This window comes from Cryptomeria japonica, chromosome 10 (genome assembly GCF_030272615.1).
Source record: "Cryptomeria japonica chromosome 10, Sugi_1.0, whole genome shotgun sequence".
In the NCBI taxonomy this organism is placed as follows: Eukaryota; Viridiplantae; Streptophyta; class Pinopsida; order Cupressales; family Cupressaceae; genus Cryptomeria; species Cryptomeria japonica.
Window position 1 is genome coordinate 451270466 of NC_081414.1, and position 22696 is coordinate 451293161.

Sequence of the window (22696 nt, forward strand, 5' to 3'; positions counted from 1 at the left end):
CAGTGTGCCCTACTTTTCATGATGCTGCTGTTACTGATATTTGAGTTTGCCATATATCCTTGTGTGCTTATTGAAGAGCCTTCCTTGAATGCACTTTGTTCTGAGACACCGCTCTTTTGACTTGTCTGAGGCTGTTAAATCTGAGCGCGTTGTTCTTATTCAATGTGACAGGCCTTGATATGGCTACTACACTAAAAATCCTTGGCTTGGCTGCTATAACTTATGATTAGACCTCTGAATGGCACTCATACTGCTGCTGCTATAACTTGTGCATGGCTATAAAACCTCTTTGCTTCTCGAAGTCATGAACTCCAAATGAGTCTTTTCCATTGTTTGAACACATAAGCTATCACCTTTCATACACTGTCCAAGCTAGAGCTCTTACAACTGTGGCTGTTCATTGTTCTTTTGATTCACTGTCCTTGCATCTTGAAACTGCACTTTGGCTGAGGTCTGATGCAGATTGTCCTCGCTGACTGTGTATATCCCTGTCAATGTCTGAAAATTCAGTCAATCTTCTTTGAAAACTCCATGAAAGTTCTCTGTTTGTTGTCCTTATTCATCTCTGGGATTACTTTGATCATGCTTTTACTATTTTGGCTGCTTATTACAAAGATGCCCTCACGTCTGCTATGATACTATCTTTCGCCATTCTTCATAGTAATGATGCTATGTACTATGGTGCATACAATGATATGGCGGAGCCTCGATATTTGATGGCATCTCACTATCTTCGCCTAGACCCAACAACTGTCTTAGTGATATGGTCGTCTTCATCGGCAAAAGACGTGACTTCTGCTAGCTGCTAAAAACTTCTTACCGAAACCGAGTCTCACACTGATATTAGCTCTTCGCCGAGAGTCACCCAAAGTTTCACCGAAATAGGACTTGTTGGTGTAACATGTGACTTTTGCTACCAGCCTGAACTGTCTCACCGAACACTAAGGTTACACCGAAATTCCTGACTTCGCCAAGACCCAACAACTATCTTGCTGAAATAGAACCTGTTGGTGTAACATGTGACTTCTGCTACTGGCCTGGAGAGTCTTACCGATCCCAGATGTCATGCTGAAATTCATGTCGCCAAGACCTAACAGAGTCACACCGAAATAGGACTTATCGGTGAAGTGACATGACTTCGGTTGACTGCTTGAACTGTCTCACCGATCTCAGATGTCATGCCGAAATTCATTTGTCGCCAAGACCACTCCAACTGTGAGATTTTCTAGTTGTCTTCAAGCTCAGATTCGCTGCCTCAGATAGGGCATCTCTGTCTTATGGCTTCTAGGCTGCATTTGAGATCCTTCACAGTGCAAATAGCACTGCTGTTTTATAACCACCATTAATGATGGACACTTCTTGTGCTCGTCTGGGGAATCTGTCCTTCCTTCTCAACGTTGCCATTTACTGTCAAGATCACTGCTTTGGTTCAATCTCATCCTTCTGAAAACTCAATGTTATCTGCCTGTAGATTCTAATACCTGCTATTGTGCCAAATCTTTCTGCTGTTGCATTAATGAATCCATGAAACCGATACTCTATCCACGAGCTCCTTCCCTTGATTTTCTGCATCTCTCTGAGTGAAAGTCACTGCTCTTGGCAGCCATAGAAGAATAATCTGTGAATCTAGGGCTTTAGATCTTCACCCTCCCCTTTGACTGTAAATTAAACCCGAGCTTTATTTTCCTTTTGGCGGGTTAGGTTTGAAACTTGAAAGCTCAGAAGACTTAACACTTAATGAACCCCCTTCCATGTTCAACCTCTCAAAGACTACGTGGAAAGCCAATAAAAACTTTGTTTCAAACATGGCTTTACAAGGAATAAAATCATAATGAAGCAATTTTAAATATTCATTCAACCAATAAAGGTCTTTTTGAAATTCATTTTTATTTTAGACCAAGAGGGATGAACCTTTATAAAAACAAACCTGCTTCATCTAGAGACCCCAAAATTAAGATCCAAACGCCTAACACAATTTAAACCCAGAGATTAAATTGGGTAACACTTCCAAGGGGGTAAACTTTGGGATTTTAGGGTTTTCCAATAAAATCTTAGAGAGTGGCGAGCCTTGGTTGATTAAAAAGTTGCCACCAACAAATCACATGCGTCCACATCGAACATTGAGATTGGTTTATGAGGAGTGATGGGAGTAGTGGTAGCAAGATCTCTCTAGATTGTGTGTGATCTAGGTGGCCATCATCAACCTTGTCTACTGTTAGGGTTAGGAGATGATGCAAAGCATGTTGAAGTGAGCCCATAGTCGACTGTTTGATTTCTTTAGTCAAACTTGTACTCCTTTTACTTTGTTTAGAATTTTTCATTATTATTTTAGATTAATTAGTAGGGGTAGTCTATAGGTGTTTCACCCAAGAATTGTTAGAGCACACATAAGCATGTCATAGAAGCCAAAGTAGCTAGATTGGAAGTACAAAGAAAGGTAGAAGCTACCTGCATCCAGCAGAAAGCCTTGGCATCTTGATGGTAGAAGCCAAGAAACCAACCTTGTTTGCATCCATGATCTAGATGACACCTACAAACTAAATAGCAACCATTAACCATAAAGAGCTAGTGAGCCAAAAGACTCCATGAAAAAAGCCATATGGACACTAGGATATTAACAATTTAACACTATCCATAGCCAAGCAAAAAATTGCAATCAGTCAATTTCTCAAAACACACCCCAATAGCCAAGCCTAGAAGCATCAATATCGATCTAGTTTGATGTTTCCTCCACCACATTGCCACTAGGCCTTACCATAAGGCTCAATGCATGAAGGGGGACACCATAAATTACCTTGGCTCTCCTCTTAATCATATGCACTAATTTACCATAAAAGACCCAAATGGTATGGTCATTGGTAACTTCTAGTCAACCATTCGTGTGCATCACCACTAAACCAAGCATTACTTTCCTCATATCAAAGTAGAAAGCCTAAAGCACTTTTGAACCACCTATTGTAGAAACTGGTAGAAAGAAGAAATCAAGCAATTGGTTGAAAGGAGTATGTGGGTATGTGTATGGATAGGTTTAGATAAAAATAAGAAGAGAAAAAATAGAATGAAGAGAATGAAAAGAATGAATTGGTAAATATAAAATAACAATGACAATAAGTAGAAGAAACTATTTTATAAAATCGTCTAAGAATGTTTGTATGTGTCATATACATAAATATTTACAATGTAATGTATGTGTAGTCACATAAATTATGTGACTACAGTATGCATATAAATATGTTACATTTTCATAAAGATGTCTACTTTCCCCAAAAGTGGAGGCTTAGTTTAGAAATAAGGGGTCTTGCACATGAAATAATTATATTTCAAAGTCTTTTTGAGGGATAAATAAATTATTATAATTTTTAAATTGCGATTTCCCTCCAAAAAGCTATAAAAGGCGCTGGGGCTCTTTTTGAGATATGTTGATGAATGATATTGTTATGCTGCCTGAATGGGTATGGGTTCTTCCACAGTCTTCTTAGGATGAAAAACCTCTCAAGATTTCTAGTTTCGGTGACAAAAACCCCCCTAGCTAGATTGGTGTGATTTCATTTCAGAGATCACCATTGTTGCAAATTGATGTTTCAGTTTTTGGGAGTCTAGTCATGGAAGATTTGATGTGTTCTAGTTGCAGATTTTTGGAGTGTTTGCATTAGTATTTCAATTTTTTTGATAAGTGTGGCTTGAGGTGATTTGGAGACTTTATGTGTTGGCTGTACCATCTACTTGCTGGCCATACCACTCAAGGCATGCCATACAAGTCATATGTGCATGTATAAGGAGGTTTGAAATACAATTGTTTGCTGTTTTGTTGCTCTTAACTCATCCTTGTAGGCTGTACTGTATAAGAGGACACGTTTTAATATGTGTAAGCCATACCAATATATAGATTTGACTGTATGGGGGCATGAGCCTTCCTTAGTCCAAGCACTACATTTTTAGGGGGTTAACATTTCTAGATGGTGGCATCTACACCTGATTTTGGATGTATTTTTTCTGTTTTCTAGCTCTAAGGGGGGCTGTACAGCCATTGATATCTGCTGTAGTTACTATTTGCTATTGTAGCAACATAGCAGACTTGCAAAATGTCTGAATACAGTTTCCGATCTGATATATACTCCTTCCTGGAGTTTGGATGAAGTTTGCTGTTATTGGGAGGTGTTGATTGTGTTCCGTGTTAGTTAATGGCAAGCTGGATACGTATTGAATGTGATTTCTGAGAGTTTATCTTGATGTCCTGACTGTAACAGTTTGTTTGCAGACCCTTTCCAGACCCACACCAGCAAATATTCATCAATCATTGAGATATATTGTTGTCATTTTCAAGCTGGGTTGTTTATTCATAATTTTGGGGTATCTGTGGGTGTCTTTGAGCAGTTTATTACACATATTAGTACTTGTATCAGCATTATTATCTTTATCAGTATTTTGTAACAGCAGATATATCATTAGTTTGGCATGATTATGTTTGAGCTAACATTGTAACACTGGATGGTAGTGCTGCCAATGATTTGCTCTTGTTTGTTGTAATCACCCACCACTGGACATGTGGAAGGAGCTTGTTTGTTTTTTCATTATTGTTGAATTTTCCCACTATAAGTGGATGTGCCCCATAAGCTTGTTATTTGCTTTCAGTTGTATAAGCTTTCCCATTGCAAAGTGGAGGTGTCACTAAGCTTTTCCAGTGAATGTGGAAGTGCCATTTTAATTTCCACTGGATAAGTGTATGTTTACTTTCTTTCAGTATTGCACATGCACCCCATTGAATAAGTGGATTTGGCTGGCTTGCCGCTTGATGCTTTCCCTTCAGCAGTTTGTTTTCAGTTAATTGTTATCTTAAACATTGTATGCGTTCGCCTTGGTCTTTATGGTATCTAGGTGATCAGAAAGTTAAAACTTGAAAGGAAATTGTTATGCATCTCATTTACAGTTGAAGCTAACTTATTTTCAAAAAAAGATTTAGGGTGGTTATTACACATAAAGATAGAAAATAAGAAAGATAACATTCAAATAAGAAGGTCTGATTCCCACCTCATACATAATAAGCATTTTGAAAGACATTCTCTAAACTCATTTATTAAATGGCTATGAAAATATAAGCACATCTTTTCTTTCTCAACATAAAATGAGAGGAATAGCAATCATGTTTCTTAACATTCACATCTTTTGATCTCATTGTTACATTTCTAATCACTGAGAGGACTAGAGAGAGATAGAACAATAATTTTTTTTTATGGATTCCTAATCTACATAAACATCTATTTAGTGAAGTGAGCAAGCATACATCACATTATCACCTTCTCTAAACATGCATAAAGTAGATTCCTTCCTACACAGGGATATACATAAACAAGAAGATAAAACACAGTTATGATACACAAGCGCATGGGCTCATTTTCATACTCAATGAACATCATTTTGTTACTTCTAACATGCTTGTACAAGTAAACAAGAATGCAAGTAACCCTATTCATGAAAGGTTCATAAAGGAATACACACACATTAATAAATGCTAGCATCCCAAAGAAATGAAAATGCAGCAAACAATCCCTAGGAACAAATTTCACTTCTTAAACTTTTAATGCTAACATCGATTTCCAAATTTTTGGGTGCACCCCTTTTGGCAAAGGGTATTTGCCCTGATGAATTTTGAATTCTCTTTGGCATAAGTGCATTTGTCCCAATAGATGAATTACTGTCCAAACTGGCAAATGGGTTCTAAAACAGACATCAAGCAAGCAAATTTGACAATTTTAGCTTTTTTTTAATCACACAAGAAGATAGAATGTGATGTTTGTTACTAAATCAATATACTATTTAATATACTCCTACACATGTCTAGCATGATGAAATAGAAGGAAACCTTAAAAATAATTTTTAACAAATATACTATTTTTTTCAAAGGAAATATAGGCAAAAAGATCTTGTTTCCTTGATAATATCTTTTAATCCAAAAGCATCTAAAGACTTACCAACAAGTTCAAACAATCAAGAATTTTCTTATCCACTTAATCATGAACGAGAACTTAAGATACAAGAGTTACATAAATTACATAAAAATGACCATATTCATTCAAGCAGTTTAAGCTCATTTATTATGCATTTCCACCAAATATGGGAATCTTTAATTAGTTTACAAATTCCCACATCATTCCATAGAGCACAAACATTGATAGTCTAAATGAAGATAAAGAAGAATTTCTTTCAAAACCATTACCAAGCTACAAGTTCAATTCCACCAAAAAGGGCCAACGAAAGGTACTCACCTCCTCACCATAATAACATCATCAAATTCTTATGGATGGCCATGTCACTCTAGGCAATTGCCAAGTTATGGAGAATAAAGTCATGGACCCACAACCACACTTGATTTATCTCAAGAATCTCAGAAAGCTCATAAGACACACAATTGCTTACACAAGTTTCAAGCATAACCAATACCTCCATAGTTTTAACACAAAAGGGAAATGGAAAAGTTATTTAAGAACCTTGAAGGCACAAGAAGCTCCATCAATGGAGTTGTCTTCCTGTAATTAAGAACAGTCATTTTCACAGAAAGCCACAAATGGCTACAAATGATTTTACACAAAACCCACTAGCTAAATTCACAAGGTCACAAGGCAATATTGTTTCAAACTCACATTAATCTAAATGAAACTGTTTTAAGGCATCAAGTGTTTGAAACCAAACAAAGAGTCTGAAAAATCCAATAAACTTTACTTTGAACAAATGGATGCAAAGAATCTGTACAAGATTTCAATGCCTAAATAAATACAAGCTACATAAGCTAATATTCAATGCATCATGAAAGCCTTTATTATCTCATAGTATTCAATGAAAAAGAAAGCAGAAAATCCTTTTTTGTGCTATGTGAGCACACATGGGGAATATTTAAACAAGGTGGAGTGAGAATGAATCTAGAATTATAGCTGATGCAAGAAGTTAGACCATTGAATCAACATTATCTCATACTTGGAAATCAAGGCATGTACATCATAAAATATTTTATTCAACAAACATAGCCACATGGCAGAGAATTATAATCAATCATATCATCAATGGGTGAATATAATTATCAACATACAATTAATACAAAGTATGGGTTAGCACATGTGTGATCATAGACATCTCGCGTCAATAATCCAATGCTTACATCGGTGTAGATAATCTATTTATTAATAACTTCCTGAAACATGCTAAGGCAGAAACATAAACAAAAGATCAGGCCGTGGTACGATTCAAATCTGGGTGGGAGTTTACACGTTCCATTTCAATGTGACATTGCATGACTACAAATTATCCCTGAGTTGTTTGGTAACTTATATTGAGTATTAGGAAAATATTCAATATCTGATTCGCTTACACCATCTGATCATCTATAATTTTAGATGCAGTACCCTCAACTTCTATTACTTTCTGCCCTAGCAGATTTGTGCACGAAGGATCTGCTCTTCCCACACTTACCTTACTCCTCTTCTCCGTGGCTCTCCTTGAACCTCTAACAACCTGCCAACCTTGAACTTCTTGAATATTCTTTATTCCCTAATGGAATTTTATTCAGATCATAAATGTTACCATTCTCCTAATTATTGGTGATTCCTGATTTATTTGTTCCAGTCTCATAACATTCCTCTGATTTATTGGTGTCATAGTACCTTACACTTGAACAGAACTCCTCTTTCAAAATGGTTTGACTGCCAGTTTTTCAATGTAGTGCCCGGAAGAGTTCTTGTGAGAGATTTTGCTAGCCACTGGAAAAATCTCAACATCTTCATTCGAAATTCGTTGAGAAGGTGGGGTAGCCTTGCCTGCAGCAGGATCCACACTGGACTAGCCTATTGGGAGTAAGCGAGGTAAATATTGGTCTTCACATGGTCAGAAAGGAATTACAGTTGCCACTTTTTAGACAGTGTGCCCAAAGGAGTCTTTACTAGTCACTGGTCAAATCTTAACATCTTCATTTGAAACTTGTTGAAAAGGTGGGGCAGCCTTATTTACAGAAGGATCTACAGTGGACTAGCCTATTGAGTAATAGAGGAAAACATTGGCTTTCATATGGTCAAGAAAAACCCACTGTTTTACTCTTCAAACCTGCTGGATTGTCAAACATGGCCTCTATCTGGTCAAGAATAATCACCGCTGGTGCCCAAATCTGGTGCCCAAATCTCCACAACTTCAGGGTTGTCAAATATGACATTGATTTTTTTTATTGAAATCAGTTTGAAGGAAAAACGATCCTTTACCAACTTCTTCCCTCCTTGGTACAGAGTAGCCGGAAACGCCTTTGTCCTACCCTAGGCACGCGTATCCCCGTATCCGTTCCCGTATCCGAAACACATACGTATTCGATACAGCCTTGATACACATTGAATACTGTACCCCACGTGTGCCCAAAAAACGTTGATTTCCAACCATGATAGATACTATGTGATTCAACTTTTAAAATATTTGATGTAAATCTTCCTAAATTTAATTTTAAAAAACTTCATTCAAGCATTTTTAAACAAATCCTACACCAAATGACAAAGACAAATAAAAAGTTTTTCTATTTCAGACTTCAGTGACCCATTTTTTGGGTTATCTTCCAATGCAACTCTACTATTTTTGCATATTGTAGAATGTTATATCAACTTATAATTGTTTATGTAGCAATTATGTGTCTATATTGCTTTTGAAGTAATGAAAATTTCCTCGAGTAACTTAGAAAATTGTGTTAAATATATGTTTATGTGTTTTTTATGAATGACATATCCAGCCGTATCCATATTGGGGGTTTTAAAAAATGGCCGTATCCATATCTGTATCCAATACCGTATCCGTATTTGTATCCATATCCGTATCCATGCAACTTTGCCTTGGTATGCTCATTTTTTCAAATCCTATGGGGAACACCTATCCTTCAGGGTTATCATTTATAATATTAGAAAGGAATGTTTAATATCTTCAATTTTAAAACTGAGTTGCACATCCTTTGATGATTACAATTGTTCCTTTGCCTGACCCTCTTTGAGGAGAATTCACTGTAGATAACTCTGGAATATTATCGAAGGAAAGAAAAGTGGCCACAAATTCGTCTTCATCTGGTTACTTTGGAAATCATTAGAGATAATACTCTGCGGAATCTTTTTCAAGCAAATTATGCATGGAGTGTATGATTGTATCTTTTTCCTCTTAATTAAGGCTAATTCTAGCTTTCTTTCTATGAATACAGTCTCTCAAATCTCCATATGCCCTTGTGCTATAATAAGAATCATATGAGGTGCCATCACCTCCTAGATCACACTTGAGGTGCTTGGGCATTTGTGGTCCTCAACAATGCAGAAGAAATCTAACACAAGAAAAATTAGTTACATGCTATGTCAGAGAGAAGACTTTAATATTTGAGTATAACCCTTGTCCAGTAAAGATGTAGTTTAGTACACAATTAATATTAAATCAGAAAATTAGGGTTTGAAGAAAATGGAGAAATATTAGAATTTAGTTTCGATATGTTGTTTATGATTGATTTAACTTATGCATATATGATAGGCATGTAGATTACCTTCTGGCACATTGCAGATTGAAAAGTGAGAGTTTGTTTGTTTGGGTCTTATTTTCAGATGAAACCAATTGGCGAAACTATACGTACAACAAAGAATAGAGGTGGTGTGACAACATATTTCATTCCTGTTCTGCGTTCTGGAGGGTGGGCTGATATAGGTGTTCGCCAAAATATGGAGGACACACACGTATGCATTGACAATTTTGCAGACAAATTTGGATGTTCTTCATTAGGAGATGGTCCGTGGGCCTTATATGGGGTAAGTGGAGTGTTTCTTGACAATTTATTCTAGTTTAAATTAAAGATATTTATATTCCGTCTTTCACTGATTTTCTGTGATGGGTTTGGCATTTATATGAACAATTTCTATTTTTTCCATTGCATCTTTGGTCTGATGTTTTGGTATTGTAATTTGTGGCAGTGCTGTTTTCTTAGCTATTTTCTAGATACAACTTGTTTTTCTTTTAAGTCCTACTTCAGTGGAATTTAGCTATTTCATGGATTCCTTTTGCAGGGTGACGTTTGTTTTAGATGCCACAACTGGGGCATTCCTTACATCAAATTTACTAACTATCCTAGCCTATTGGGGTGTGTGAGATCCAGTAAGTTGGATGTGGTGTTAAACCCAATATGAACATATTGTCATGCTTTGTGGATTTGAACTTGGGTTCCACTTTGGAGGCCATTATGCTTTTGCCATTTGAGCTCATCCCCTTTGAATATTTTTTAGATAATATGTTAATAATAAGAAATGAAAGAGCTGTTTTTAGTTTTTTGCTAAGATACATAGGCTGTCCATAGAACTTGCCCAGCTGGTCTTGAACCTTGGCCTTCACTACTGCACTTAACACTCAATCAAAAATGCTGGCCCAAAAACAAGGATTTTGTTGTTCTTTGCTATTTAATAATACAAAAAAAAAAACATAATGTGAAAACTTTTGAAAACCACCAAGATTGGTTTGTAGGATGCATACCACCTTCTGATGAAAAGGAGGCTTTCTTGATCAAGATGATAAATCCTGTTAGATTATGGTACCCCAAAATGGTCATCCAGCACACTTCAGCTTAGCATGCAGTCATAGTGAACAGTAGTTCCACTCTTGGCACTTCTGTTCATGGTTGTCCATATTTAGCAGTTTCTTTTATTTAGTTTTTTTCTAAGTTTTAGAATGGCCATTTTCTTTTATCAAGTTTGACTTTATTCAAGGGTGTGGATTCCTAGGATAAAATTAGATTAAGGGTTGATAGTCCTAGTTTTAGGATCCAAGCAATTTTTAGGGTCTCTTCTTCAGCTACAAAAGAAGGCCTAGGGTAGGTGTTCTATTTATAAATCTTTTAGAGTGTGTTCCATAGTATTGTAACTGCAGTGAGTAGTTATGCATATTTGTCTGTTAATGTTTCTCTACTGTATGCCTTCGTAAATTCTAGCATTTTAAGTTCAGCAGTTCTGTCTTTCAGTTTTAGTCTATCTTGTTTAGTTTTCTGTAAGATCTGAGTGTGTTTACATGGTTTAGAAAAAATTTCAACATGGTATTAGAGCTTAGTATTTGACTTTCCAGATTCTCTGTAAGGAGAGGCTAGTCCTCTGGAGTAGAGGGTAGTTAAAGGATATCAGTGGGTGGTATTTCCAAGATTTAATGATTGAAGCAGAATTGTGTTCGTAATCGGCATGTGGACATGTCAAGGATCGTTGGCGTGTGAAACCCTAGTTGATCTAGTGATCATAGATTGTAGTCTATTCGTATAGTTGCAGCAATGGCAACTCCTAGAATATGAGAGAACCACTTGTTGAAGGAATTCTGTAACTATTTTTCATGGAAGTTAAGATTGAAGAATATCTTGGGAGAAACATATTTATGGTACATTGTGGAGAAGAATGATTCACATCCCTCAGATCCTAACTTATTCAAAACTGTTTTCAACAAATACAAAATTGTTCCCTTCTTCACATCTAGGGCCCTATCCTTCTCAGTGGCTTTGGCCTTTGTCAACAATTCCTCCTTTCTTTTCAACTCTTGCTGAACAGTTTTCATCTGCTCCGTTATCTGTTCAATCTCTTGTGAGGATACAGCACTAGCACCCTTAGTTGAAGAGGAGGGTTGATCTTTAGGAGAGGAGTCCTGTGTCAGAGGGAGTGGGGCTTTATTTCCCAAGGTGTTCTTAGTGGGGCTTTAATTCCCAATGTGTTCTTTAGCTTTACATTTTCTTGGAATAATTTATTGTATGCTGTATTATGAGTCTACCCATTCAGAAATCAATCTCTCAAGCATTTTCTGTTGGTGCTCTGCCGCATCTCTTGCAAACACTGCCGAGTGCATAGTAACGGCAGCAGCTTCTAAGGCAGTTGTGTCTTTTATTGTTTTGATAATTGCACCGTCACCAGTTTTTTCCTCAACGCCAATCAGCAACTATGGCTTTTGAGTTCTGGGGGCTTTGACCCATTGAGACAATGCCTTTAGAGTAGGGTGGTACCCTGTCCCACTAACACCCCTGTTGCTGTCAAATTCAGCCACAAATAGTGGGTCCTGTTGTTGCCTTGTTTGGTCTAATAAAAACATTTCTTCTAAGTTCCAAGATGGAACCAATGACATGCCACTCTCCTTGACCATTTGTCGAGCTTCATTAGGAGTTACATGGTCAAGGTTTAGCTCATCAAGGGTTACCAAATCATCTTGACCTATGCCTATGGCTTGCCCCTTCATCCCTAACCCTAAACCTTTGAATTTAGGGGTCTCATAGAAGCCTGCAAAACCGAACTAAGGACAAAGAGAAGCCTAGGTAGTCTCATGTTAGGAGAAGTTGATGCCAAGGAGAAGCTTAAAAATGAAATCATGGAAACACTAATGTCCATTACTAAGAATCTTCGCATGTTACCCTCTGGTGCTCCTACCGGTGTGTCTGAGAATGTGTCTAATAATCCCGTTGATAACCCAGTTAATAATCCTGATAATAATCTTGTTGAAGATACATTTGTGATGGATGTCCCCAGAACTTTTTGATGTTCCTCCGATAAATCCTGAATCTGGAAAGGGTATGGTAACTAAAGGCTCTAATGATCAAGATGAACAAGTGATACCTGAGCCTAAAAGGAATGAGCCTGAGCCCAAGGCTCAATCAGAAGAAAAGAAAGATAATCTAGTGTGAATGTATCTGGGTCAGTGACAATGATCGGTACCAGCTCTGGTACTGCTGAAGATTCATGGAAGAAATTGTTTATTGCACCACTAATCATTCAACCTATCACTTCGTCTATGCAGTCAGTTGATTTCTCACATGTTGATCCGGTTCAGAAACTCCAAATTGGAGAAGCATTTCTTTCATCTGCTAGACAAGATTTTCAAAAAAAGAACAAAATTGTTGGCAGCACTCCATGCTGCAATGCCTGAGTGTGAATTCGATGCAGACACCCCCAATATGGACAAATGCAAGATGTTAATCAGTTCATTAAATAATCATGCTGAGAAATTGAGGGAAAAATATGAGAAAGACAGAGCAGATGGCCGAGAGAAGTTATTGCATGAATTTAAGGCTGAGTGTGAGACTGCACTTCATCAACTCACACAACTTATCTTTCAAGTCCAGTCATACTTGGAAAATGGTGATATACTCTTCTCATATAGCCTTTAGTGGCTAGATGCCACAGAGAGTATCAAGGATGAAATGAACATTTTTGAGGAAAAGATCTAGCAAGCCTATACAAATTACAAGTTGTCTAAGGACTTATCTGGTTCCGGAAAATCCGCAATTGAAGAGCTTCATGAGAAATATTATGAGGTACAATAGCAAAGAGATGATATCATTCTTCCCTTAGGTAAATTGCGAGATTTGAGCAATGAAAGCATATCTATCCTGAACCGAGCCCTCTCCAGAGCCATTCAGTTCACGTATTCTGCACTCGGTTCCATTCAGGAGGCAGAGCACATGTATGCGTCTATGCATGTACACATTGAGTTCCTATCAGAGGCTATGTCACATTGGGATAAACACAAGGACTTATGGACCCCACACGTTCAAAAGCTCAAGTAGCTCTCCAATTAACAACAGTTGTCTCTCTTAGGGGGTGTTTCAGTTTTTGTTCATGCACAATTTCTATCTTTTTGGCCCTTTGTCATTGTTGTCAAAGGGGGAGTAGTGTTAGCAATATTTTTATGTCATTTTATGCAAACTCTCAGATGGTTAATGGGTATTTCAGTTGTTTTTCTTCCCCAATGCAAACTTATACTGTATTACTTTATGTTGCCATAATGACAAAGGGGGAGATTGTTAGCTTGTTGTCATTGATGTCATGGATGTGATTTGGTCGGCATGTATGTCTTTGATTCAGTCTAGAAGTTTGGTTTAGTACGTTGTTCTTTGTTATGCAATGTATGTATGTTTACTTCATGCAGTTTTGAGGTCCGGTATCTATCCTTACTGGAAGGTGTTTTGGGTCCGGTCCAATTCAGATGCGATGAGAGCAGATTCTTCAAGGTGGTTTCGGTTCCGATCCTATTTGGATATGTTAAAGGCTTGTTCTACAAGGCATTTTGGGATAAGTTGAAAGATGACACCTCATGAAGATATTTGTTTGTTGTAGCATGTAGATATTTTGGTTTCACCCCCCTTTCTGGTTGAGCCGATTGATAAGAATACTTGATGCAGATACATATAGCCATCTGTCTTGCATGTTGGAAGTATGGTTGTTGAAAAACAACTATTTGTGTACATAGTGTATATGCGAAAGATCTATGGATCTGATTGTTGTTATGCGGTATATGTACAGTGGATGTATAAGGCAGTTTGTGCAAATCAACGGAACTGTAATTAATGCATATGTCAGATGCAACTCTAATCGTTCAATTTTGTACTCTATCATCTGTCAGTGAGCCCTCACCGGCAGTGAGCCAACCCCTTGTACTGTGTAACCAGTTACATATTGCTTTATATTTGAGAGAACGCTCTCTCCGTGGTTTTTCCCACACCAGGTTTTCCATGTACAAATCTGGTGTTATGTTTTTTGTGTTAATTTCCTTTACTGCAATTAAATTATGTTATATGATTGGCTATTTAGTAGTTTTAATAAGTTCAAGGGAATACTCGTTCATCCCTCCCCTCTCAGTATTCCAGATATTAAACAGGTTGTCCTCTCCAGCCTCATCCCTCCTTTCTACTTTTAGCCTGAGTGGCTGTATCATCTTTGTAGGCAATCTATCCAAAATGTAGCCAGACCACGTAACAACCTTGGCAAGAAAGCATTCATGAAAGGTGAGGAAGTCAATAGTTTTACAATAATTGTCCCACAAGTAGCACCATATCTGTACAGGCACAACTTTCCCCTCATCATCAAAGAACCTCAACTTCATTTTACTATCCCACTCATACTTGTGCTGGTGCAAGATTAAATGGTATAGGAGGGCATAATATTTTGACCTTGATCAAGCTTTGATGGATATGTTGCTCAGTGTAGGTGACATAATCATAATCCCTATTCACATTTATGTTGGATCCTTGTTGTGTAATGTCCCCTTCTCCTCAATGATCATTCATGTGTTGATTAGCCTATTCTTCTATCATTCTGGTAGGCTAATTCAAAGATATAAGGGATGAGAGGATGACATTGTCAATTATTTATTGATGGAGAAATAAATAATATATTTTTGAGCCCATAAAGTAATATTATAAGGGAAAAGTCACTTTTGGTTATAAAATTAAATTATAAAAATAAAGTTGAGTTATGAAATAAAGCTATAAAGTGACTTTATTAAGAAGGTAAAATAAAATATAAAGTGACTTTATCATGAAGGAAAAGTTATAAAATGAATTTATAACATTTATTAAGCCTTCTAGAAGTGGGATGAACTTATTGGAGGAGGGAAAAGTTTATTTAAGGGGTTTCTTTCCTTCTCCAAGCATTATGATATGATGATATGTTGATTTGATACTTGATAATTTCTCCATTGTTGCTGGTTTGACAATAGCAGCCATATTTGAGGATGAAAATCCTTGTATATTTGTAGGTTGGACGAAAACCCAACACTACTTGAGAGGTGGGCTCACCTTAGGGTTCATCATTGAGCAGATTGGCATCATTTTAATCAGATTTGGAGGAGATTTTCCGGATAGGGTGATTGGGTAGAAGCAGCTTCTCCAATTTTGGATAGTAATCATTCTTTCTATTGCAGCAATTATTTGTAGCTTTGCTTGATATTGATTCCTCCTTGCATGTTGGTATTGGTGTATCTCTACAATAGCAGCTACACATTGCATAGGTCTCTCTTCTTGCATGTCATTCAATCTTCTTCTACATGTTTCAAATGATCATGCATTTTTATATAAGAATCATTATCAATAGATTTGTCTTTGTAATCGCTTATTTCCTTGGAAAATCTATATCATTTCTTTTGCATGTTGTTACTTTGCAATGAAATGAAGCAAAACATGGCAAAAATTGAAAACCCAAATCAGATTTGAAGCAATATTTGTGTTTGGGATATTTCATGTTGCCATCATCATCATTCCAATTGGCATTCATTTCTTCGGATCTCTTCCCAAAACCTAGCATAGAGCATAGTATGTCTGGATGAAATAGTTCTCAAATTTATCAACCAAAAAGGGCTCCTCCTTAGAATATTAAATGTGCACCTTTTTATTATCCCAACCCTTCAATTTGAATAGTGGCACCTCATCTATCCTGAGGGTCCTTTCCCTCCTTTCATAGTCACCTTGAAATTTATCAAGGTCTATAGTTGTGAGTGCTTGTGTGCTTAAACCTAAACAATCGACAATGGCCATCTTGTTAATGTCTACCAAAATTGCACCATAATTTTTTATTAATGGTTTTGGTGGCATAATCGTAGTTTGCAGCTAAAATTCTTATCAGATTTGGCTCAATGAATACATTGGGGACAATCAGTTAGGCAAGGCTGAGAGACCACGAATTTGATAACGGGACAGGCTCAGTCCTCCTGTAAAAATATGTCAAGAGCTCCCATCTTGTGATTGGAATTTGGGCACTTCCATAGTAGGCACATTTATCAGCAAATAGCCCTTTTTCTCTCCAATTAGAACTTGACTCGGGCAATATATCCATTATATCTTGACAACAGGATATTTTATCCTCTTTCTCCTCTGCAGGTTGCTTTGCCACACCCACATGATCCTCTCTTACTACATTAATTTCTGGCCTTTCTTGTGCAAGCGTTTGTGTTTCATGTGCAGCTGTAGCTTCCTTTTTCTTCCTAGGAGCTCTAGGCTTTTTTGGTTTCGGCTCTTGAGAGCTTGAGGCTGAGTCCTTTCTCTTTCTTGGTGCCCTAGGTTTCTTAGGGTTTTTGATCTACCAGAGTGGTAGAAGGGATGACACTTGGTTCTACTCCTAGTTCTGCAAGAAGCCCTAGACTAGGCTCTGCAATGGGTTCAACACTCGGCTCACAGAGAATTACAATTACCTCGGGTCTTTTCTTTGCCCTCATGTTGGTTGACTCGCCCTTTTTCGGCATTGTGATAGTTATGACAAACTAGGGCTTTATTACAATTCTATTCTCCTTACACATTATTATCACAAATTATAGAATCAATACTAAACTATCCAACTTTACTGCAAGGAGAATTAGAGCACTTATTGGTTTGGTTGCTGGATAGAAACCCTAACAATAGAGTCAGCTTGAATTTTTCAGTGTTGTTGCACAACTCACTTTCGCCAAATGATTCTCGAATGCAAAGTGAAAACAATGCCTTGATTGTCGAATTTATTTCAGTAGGACTGCAATTCATCTCCCGTCTTATCGACATTAATGCAATTCATGCGAATGATTTGAATTTGCTAGTCGTGCCTGTGTTTTTAATCTGGGCTGTAGATCTTGCTACATGTATGTCACAGACGGTTAGGATTTGTCAAATCTAGTCTGACTTCAATTAGCTAGAAAGTCGACATCCATTGTGGATGGCCCATCTACGTCTTCGTGGCGTTGCCACCTCAGCACCTTCAAGTTCATTCTCCTTGTGTAGAGGCCACCTCGCATCTACACAATTGGAATCCTTGCCAGCTCATTTTGCATGCGGGGGCGTGGGGTGAAAGCATTGTTCTCAATCCCTATGTCCACCCTGCATCTCCGCAGATCTCAAGGCGCTTTCCTGTTTTCATGCGTAGGGTCACAGGGTATCAACTTTGGCTTTTCTTTATCAACATTCTTTCCCCTTGCACGTCTGCTAGCTAACAACATGTTTTGCCTTATCAATTGCGGGGATGCGGGGTAAATAATATCACACTTTGTATTCTTCTCTCTTTCACTGCCTCAGATGTCCGCAAGCCCTGTTGTAAACTTTTCACTTCATGTTTAGGAATGTGGGGTGAGCATTTTGCACATTGTTTCCTTAAACTTTTGACACCTCGCAAATCCGTAGGTGTCAACACAAATTTTTAGTTTCACCTGCGGGTTTGCGGGGAAACCATTTGGCACTCAATTGACATCACCTCGCAAGTCCACAAGGCTCGAGTAAATTTCAACTTGTTTTTTGCGGGGGAGGTTGCATTACACTTTCCTTTACTTTAGTCACCTTGCAAGTCCGCAAACCTTAAAAACAGTTTTCGGTTAGTGATTTGTGGGGGCGTGAGTTACTTAAGTAATCCATTTTGCATGTGCACTATAATCATGACTTAACAAAGGGTAAGGGGATCATGTATTAGGCCTTAAGGAATTTTAAACACTTTGGATCTTAGACTGATAAAAATATTCCACATCAATAAAACCTTGAAGCTAACGCGAAGGGGCCAGTCACAAAGTGTTGCGGTGGACTTAAAGTTGCAACTAATGGGCACAGTTAACCTGTTCAGTCGGTCAAGAAGTGATTATAACAAAAGGCAATGGGAACCAAGTATATAGTGTAACATTTGACACTTAGGCAAAATTTTATAACCCTAGCACATGCACAAGGGAATTAAGAGCATCTGCTGGGCAAAATTTCCTTCAAATTTTGATAGTGATAACAATATGCATGCGATAAAGTATATAAACATGAGTATAGATGTACTTTACGTGAACTTTAATAGATGAAACTACCAAACTTGCATTGGCATAGAAGCTAATAAAAGTAGCACTACAAGTTTTGCAAGGTCTTTAGGACTCCAAATTGTCACCACATGACAACAAATAAACCACCTTAAGTAGAAGTTAGTGAGAAGGTTTGATAATAATGTTAATTTGAGTAAGCTTGTACAAATACCTGTTTTTTAAACTAGAGTCAAGCATAGGTGTTTATTCGATCACAGTGAACCATAGAACGTTTGCTTGAAGCCTTTCTAAGGCATTTAATGGATTATGGACATCAATGCTTTTTGTCAATATGCTTAGGTTTTCCTCCCATTGTGTTCATTCATGCCTTATTCATGGTACGATAATCCTTATAACCCACATGCCGTTCCATTAATTATTTTGTTGGATCCCATTCCACATCAAGAGGGAGCTGGTCTCATAAATAAATTTAGGCGTCAATCAGGTTGGTATCTCTCATGATCTGCATTTCCTCCTCTCTTTTGTTTAATATTTCTTTTTCCCATCATGCATGGTCCATGGATGTGGTCGGTGGGGAATGTGACAATTACATGTAGAATTATATTTGATGCGTCGAACAATAGAAGAAACCCTATAATGATCAACTTTCTTTTTGCATTCGATTGTGGCGTGATCTTATAATCAGGAGATGCATCAAATAGTGTGAAATCAGCTTAGTGTTTGTGTTATTTTTATATGAGTTTGAGCAACAAATGCGTTCAGGCAACAATATGTAGTCTAGTTTATGGCTAACAATGCAACAAATTGTATGGTAGTAGACAAACATCTTGTGGAGAATTACCTTACTTTTTTTGGAGGCCATGTGAGTCATATTACCTTGATTCAACCATTAAGGACATTGGAAAACTTGATTTGGTCAAATTTACTAAAAAGGAAGACATCTTTCACCAAAGTTATGCATAACCACACTAGGGAGATCCTTAATTGAAAGAGGACTTCATGAGATTGGGTGGAACGAGGGTTGCCAGTAATTTCTTAGCATTGTAAAGTTTGTGTCCAAAAGATGAACCCCATATATTTATTTCACCAGATTTGGTAATCATTTTCTTTTCAGATGGATGGGAATAACATTTCATGCCTTGTGTTTGATGGGGCACTTTAGATTGTACAAATTTCAGAGCTTGTAATCAAGTTTTGGGATTGATTGATGGGGAAAAGGAGCAATATGGTCCAAAATGAAAAATGATGAGAGTAAATTCATGTCAATTTGGGAGATCATTGATGCTATATGGATTGCCAAACGAATTGCCATCTCCATGCTATAGGCTATTTTTGAGTTCCTCTATCTTTTATAGTCCACACATGGAGGATAAAGAAGCGAGAACATTGTTTTTCAAGTGCATTTCTGTATTCTTGATGTAAAGGAAAGGTGAGTAGCCATGGTGCAGTTGCCATTGTGTAAGGTGTCTCTTCTTCATCATATATAGTGGAATCAAAGAAGGTAGTAACACTGGGTATCAAATTTTTAATTTGCGATTAAACTTAAGTATACATTTAATGAAGTTCAACACGAGTTTATTAAGAGATTTCGGTTTTGTGACTAATCTAACTCATTTATGTAGTTTTTTTGCTTGTGATTGTACTTGGAGTGTATTTGAGCATATACACACTAAGAAACACGATCAGGCTAACAATAGATGAATAATTTGGTCTTTTGTCTATCACAACCTTCATCTTCACTTGAAGAAAACTCAAGGCTAGAAATTTTACAATTATGGCTCTTGATAATTTTCTAGCATAAAGTACGAGGTTAAGAATTTTCATGTTCGTAATTACTAATGTTATGTAGTTTCAAAGATGATTGATTACTTGATCTCGATGAGAGAGAGCTTGATTACAAATGGATTGTAATAGATGAGGAAGAGCCTTCATTTAGTGAAGAGAGTTTGATTAACTTAAATTAGGTTTTGGGTGATCATGAGTATGCTCATGTGAGAACATGGATGCAGGGGCATCAATTTTGGCTTGATGTTTCTAGCTGTGTCTATCTTAGAGGCAGTTTGCAATTTATAATATGTATTATCCAATTTTCTTAAGTGAATGATAATATATACTATAATATTGAATATTTGATACATACAAAGAATTTGAGAGTAGGTGGCAACATTCAATCTCTATTTATGTTTTATGATTGAAGCATGTACTTTGTTTCTCTTTCTATGCACTCTTTTTTGACATGAAAACAATTTCAGTTTTTTTTTTCCAAGTGTTTTACGTGTATTTTATCTTTTTATTTATTTATTTATTTATTAATTTGTTGTGTTTTTCCTGTTTAAATCCCTATAATTGAATTCCATCTACAGTTTTAATTCATTGTGCCATAGTCATGCAAATATAATGCTACTATGGTAGATATAACTTTATCATGGGCTTGGTAAGCAACTATAAGCTAATGAAAAAATATTAAATAGACTCAAATTGAAGGTTAAAAGATTCAACTTATGAAAGATTTGGAGCTCATTATGGACAAATATGTGTTGCATTTCGATTTTATTCCTATGATCTCTGGATGGTTTGGACATTCTTTTTCAATATCCTTGGTTAGAGAGTTTGCGAGTAGTCAATATTAATGAGCAATTGAAGCCAATGATGCTTTGGCAAATGAAAAGGAATGTGCCTTGTAGGATAGTACACATGAAGAGGAACAAAGTAAGATCCACAAAGTGCATAAGGAAGAATTAGAATAACAAGAGAAAATGAAGAAAAGATTATGAACGGAGAATTTGAAGACACACATTATGACTTGGGTACCTATGAAGGAATCTCAAAAGCTTCATCTCTTCAAGAGCCAAAAAAACAAGCAACAAAAATGGTTGGAGAGGCAAAGATGCTAGATGAAAAGGTTGAAGAGGAAAAATTCAAATAAATAACAGAAAAAAGGAGAAAAAATGCTTGACACATAGACATCCGCCTCATCATAAGAGGCATGCTTATGGAGACACGATATTACACATCAAAGCAACAAAGTCATAGACATATGCAGAATCAAAGGAGCAACTATGAACATACATGGAATTAGAGGAGAAATAACTATGACTATATACAGAATTAGAGGAACACACATATCAATATGGCTATACATAGAAACAAAGAAATAGCACTAGACTTAGATAAAGGTATAATTAAGAGCTTTAGATGATTTGGTAAGTGAGCATGGTGTCAAGTTGGCAATGATTTGAGGAAGTTTCATTAGTTGGTACCTTATGTTTCAAGCTATGTTGCTAGATTTGGTAGGAGACCAGGCATGTGTATTGTAAACAAGCATGATGGTATGACAATTTTTTTCCTTGGGTATAGTATTTTTAAGAATGATTGTATTACACACACACACACACACCCACACACTTAGAAACCAGATTCACCTGGTGATCCCCAGAATTGGGTACAAGTCCAATTTGGGTCCTGGTACAATCGGGGTTTGCACCTAGGTTCATCCCAGGTGCAGCCCAAGCGTCCGTGCCAAACTCAAGTGTTTACAGGCCCATGGGTCCCCAAAAACGAGAGCCTTAGTAAATAAAAAACACTTTTAAAACATTGTGCTCTTGGGCCAAACCCGTTTATGAGAACCGGATTGGGCCTCATGTACTGCATTCATTTGACGAGCTAGCTCCATCAACACAATCTTGTCAGAAGGATATCTAGGGAGCATTGAAGGCTGAAGCAAACAACCCTGAGATATGTGAAGGTCGGAAATTGTAGAAACATGTATCCATATTGGCTGACTACCTCCCAAGCATGATCAAATACTCTCTTATCATACAAACTCTTATTCAACATAACCATGTGATAACCGAAGAAAGCATCATTCACTCTTCGAAAATGATTATGACTATTTCGAGGAACCAACTGGAAGTAATATTTATGTACCTCAACTTGTCTCCGTTCACCAGTTGTAGATAGTCTAGGAAAATGTCTCATTGAAGCTGCAACGTACACCAAGTATGAGGTCATGTAGAACTTGAGTGTGGTAGGCACCTTGGTAAGCTGCTCACAAATGGCGTCACTGATTTGTTTCCCCCAGAATATTTTCTCCTTACTTTGTTTGATCACATGAATGTATTGATACATCCATTTGTAGTAGGTGTTGGAGGTGGGAAGATCTTTCACCTTG

General features: G+C 37.1%; 1 protein-coding gene across 2 annotated transcripts in view; it reads left to right on the forward strand.

Annotated features, from left to right (window-relative positions):
• LOC131067531 (probable protein phosphatase 2C 57) overlaps nucleotides 1–22696 on the forward strand; it is a 94164-nt gene that overhangs the window by 36268 nt on the left and 35200 nt on the right. For both annotated transcript variants that reach the window (XM_058002570.2, XM_058002571.2), the window contains one exon: nucleotides 9597–9797. In XM_058002570.2, the coding sequence (XP_057858553.2) occupies nucleotides 9597–9797 (201 nt within the window). The remainder of the gene's footprint in view (nucleotides 1–9596; nucleotides 9798–22696) is intronic.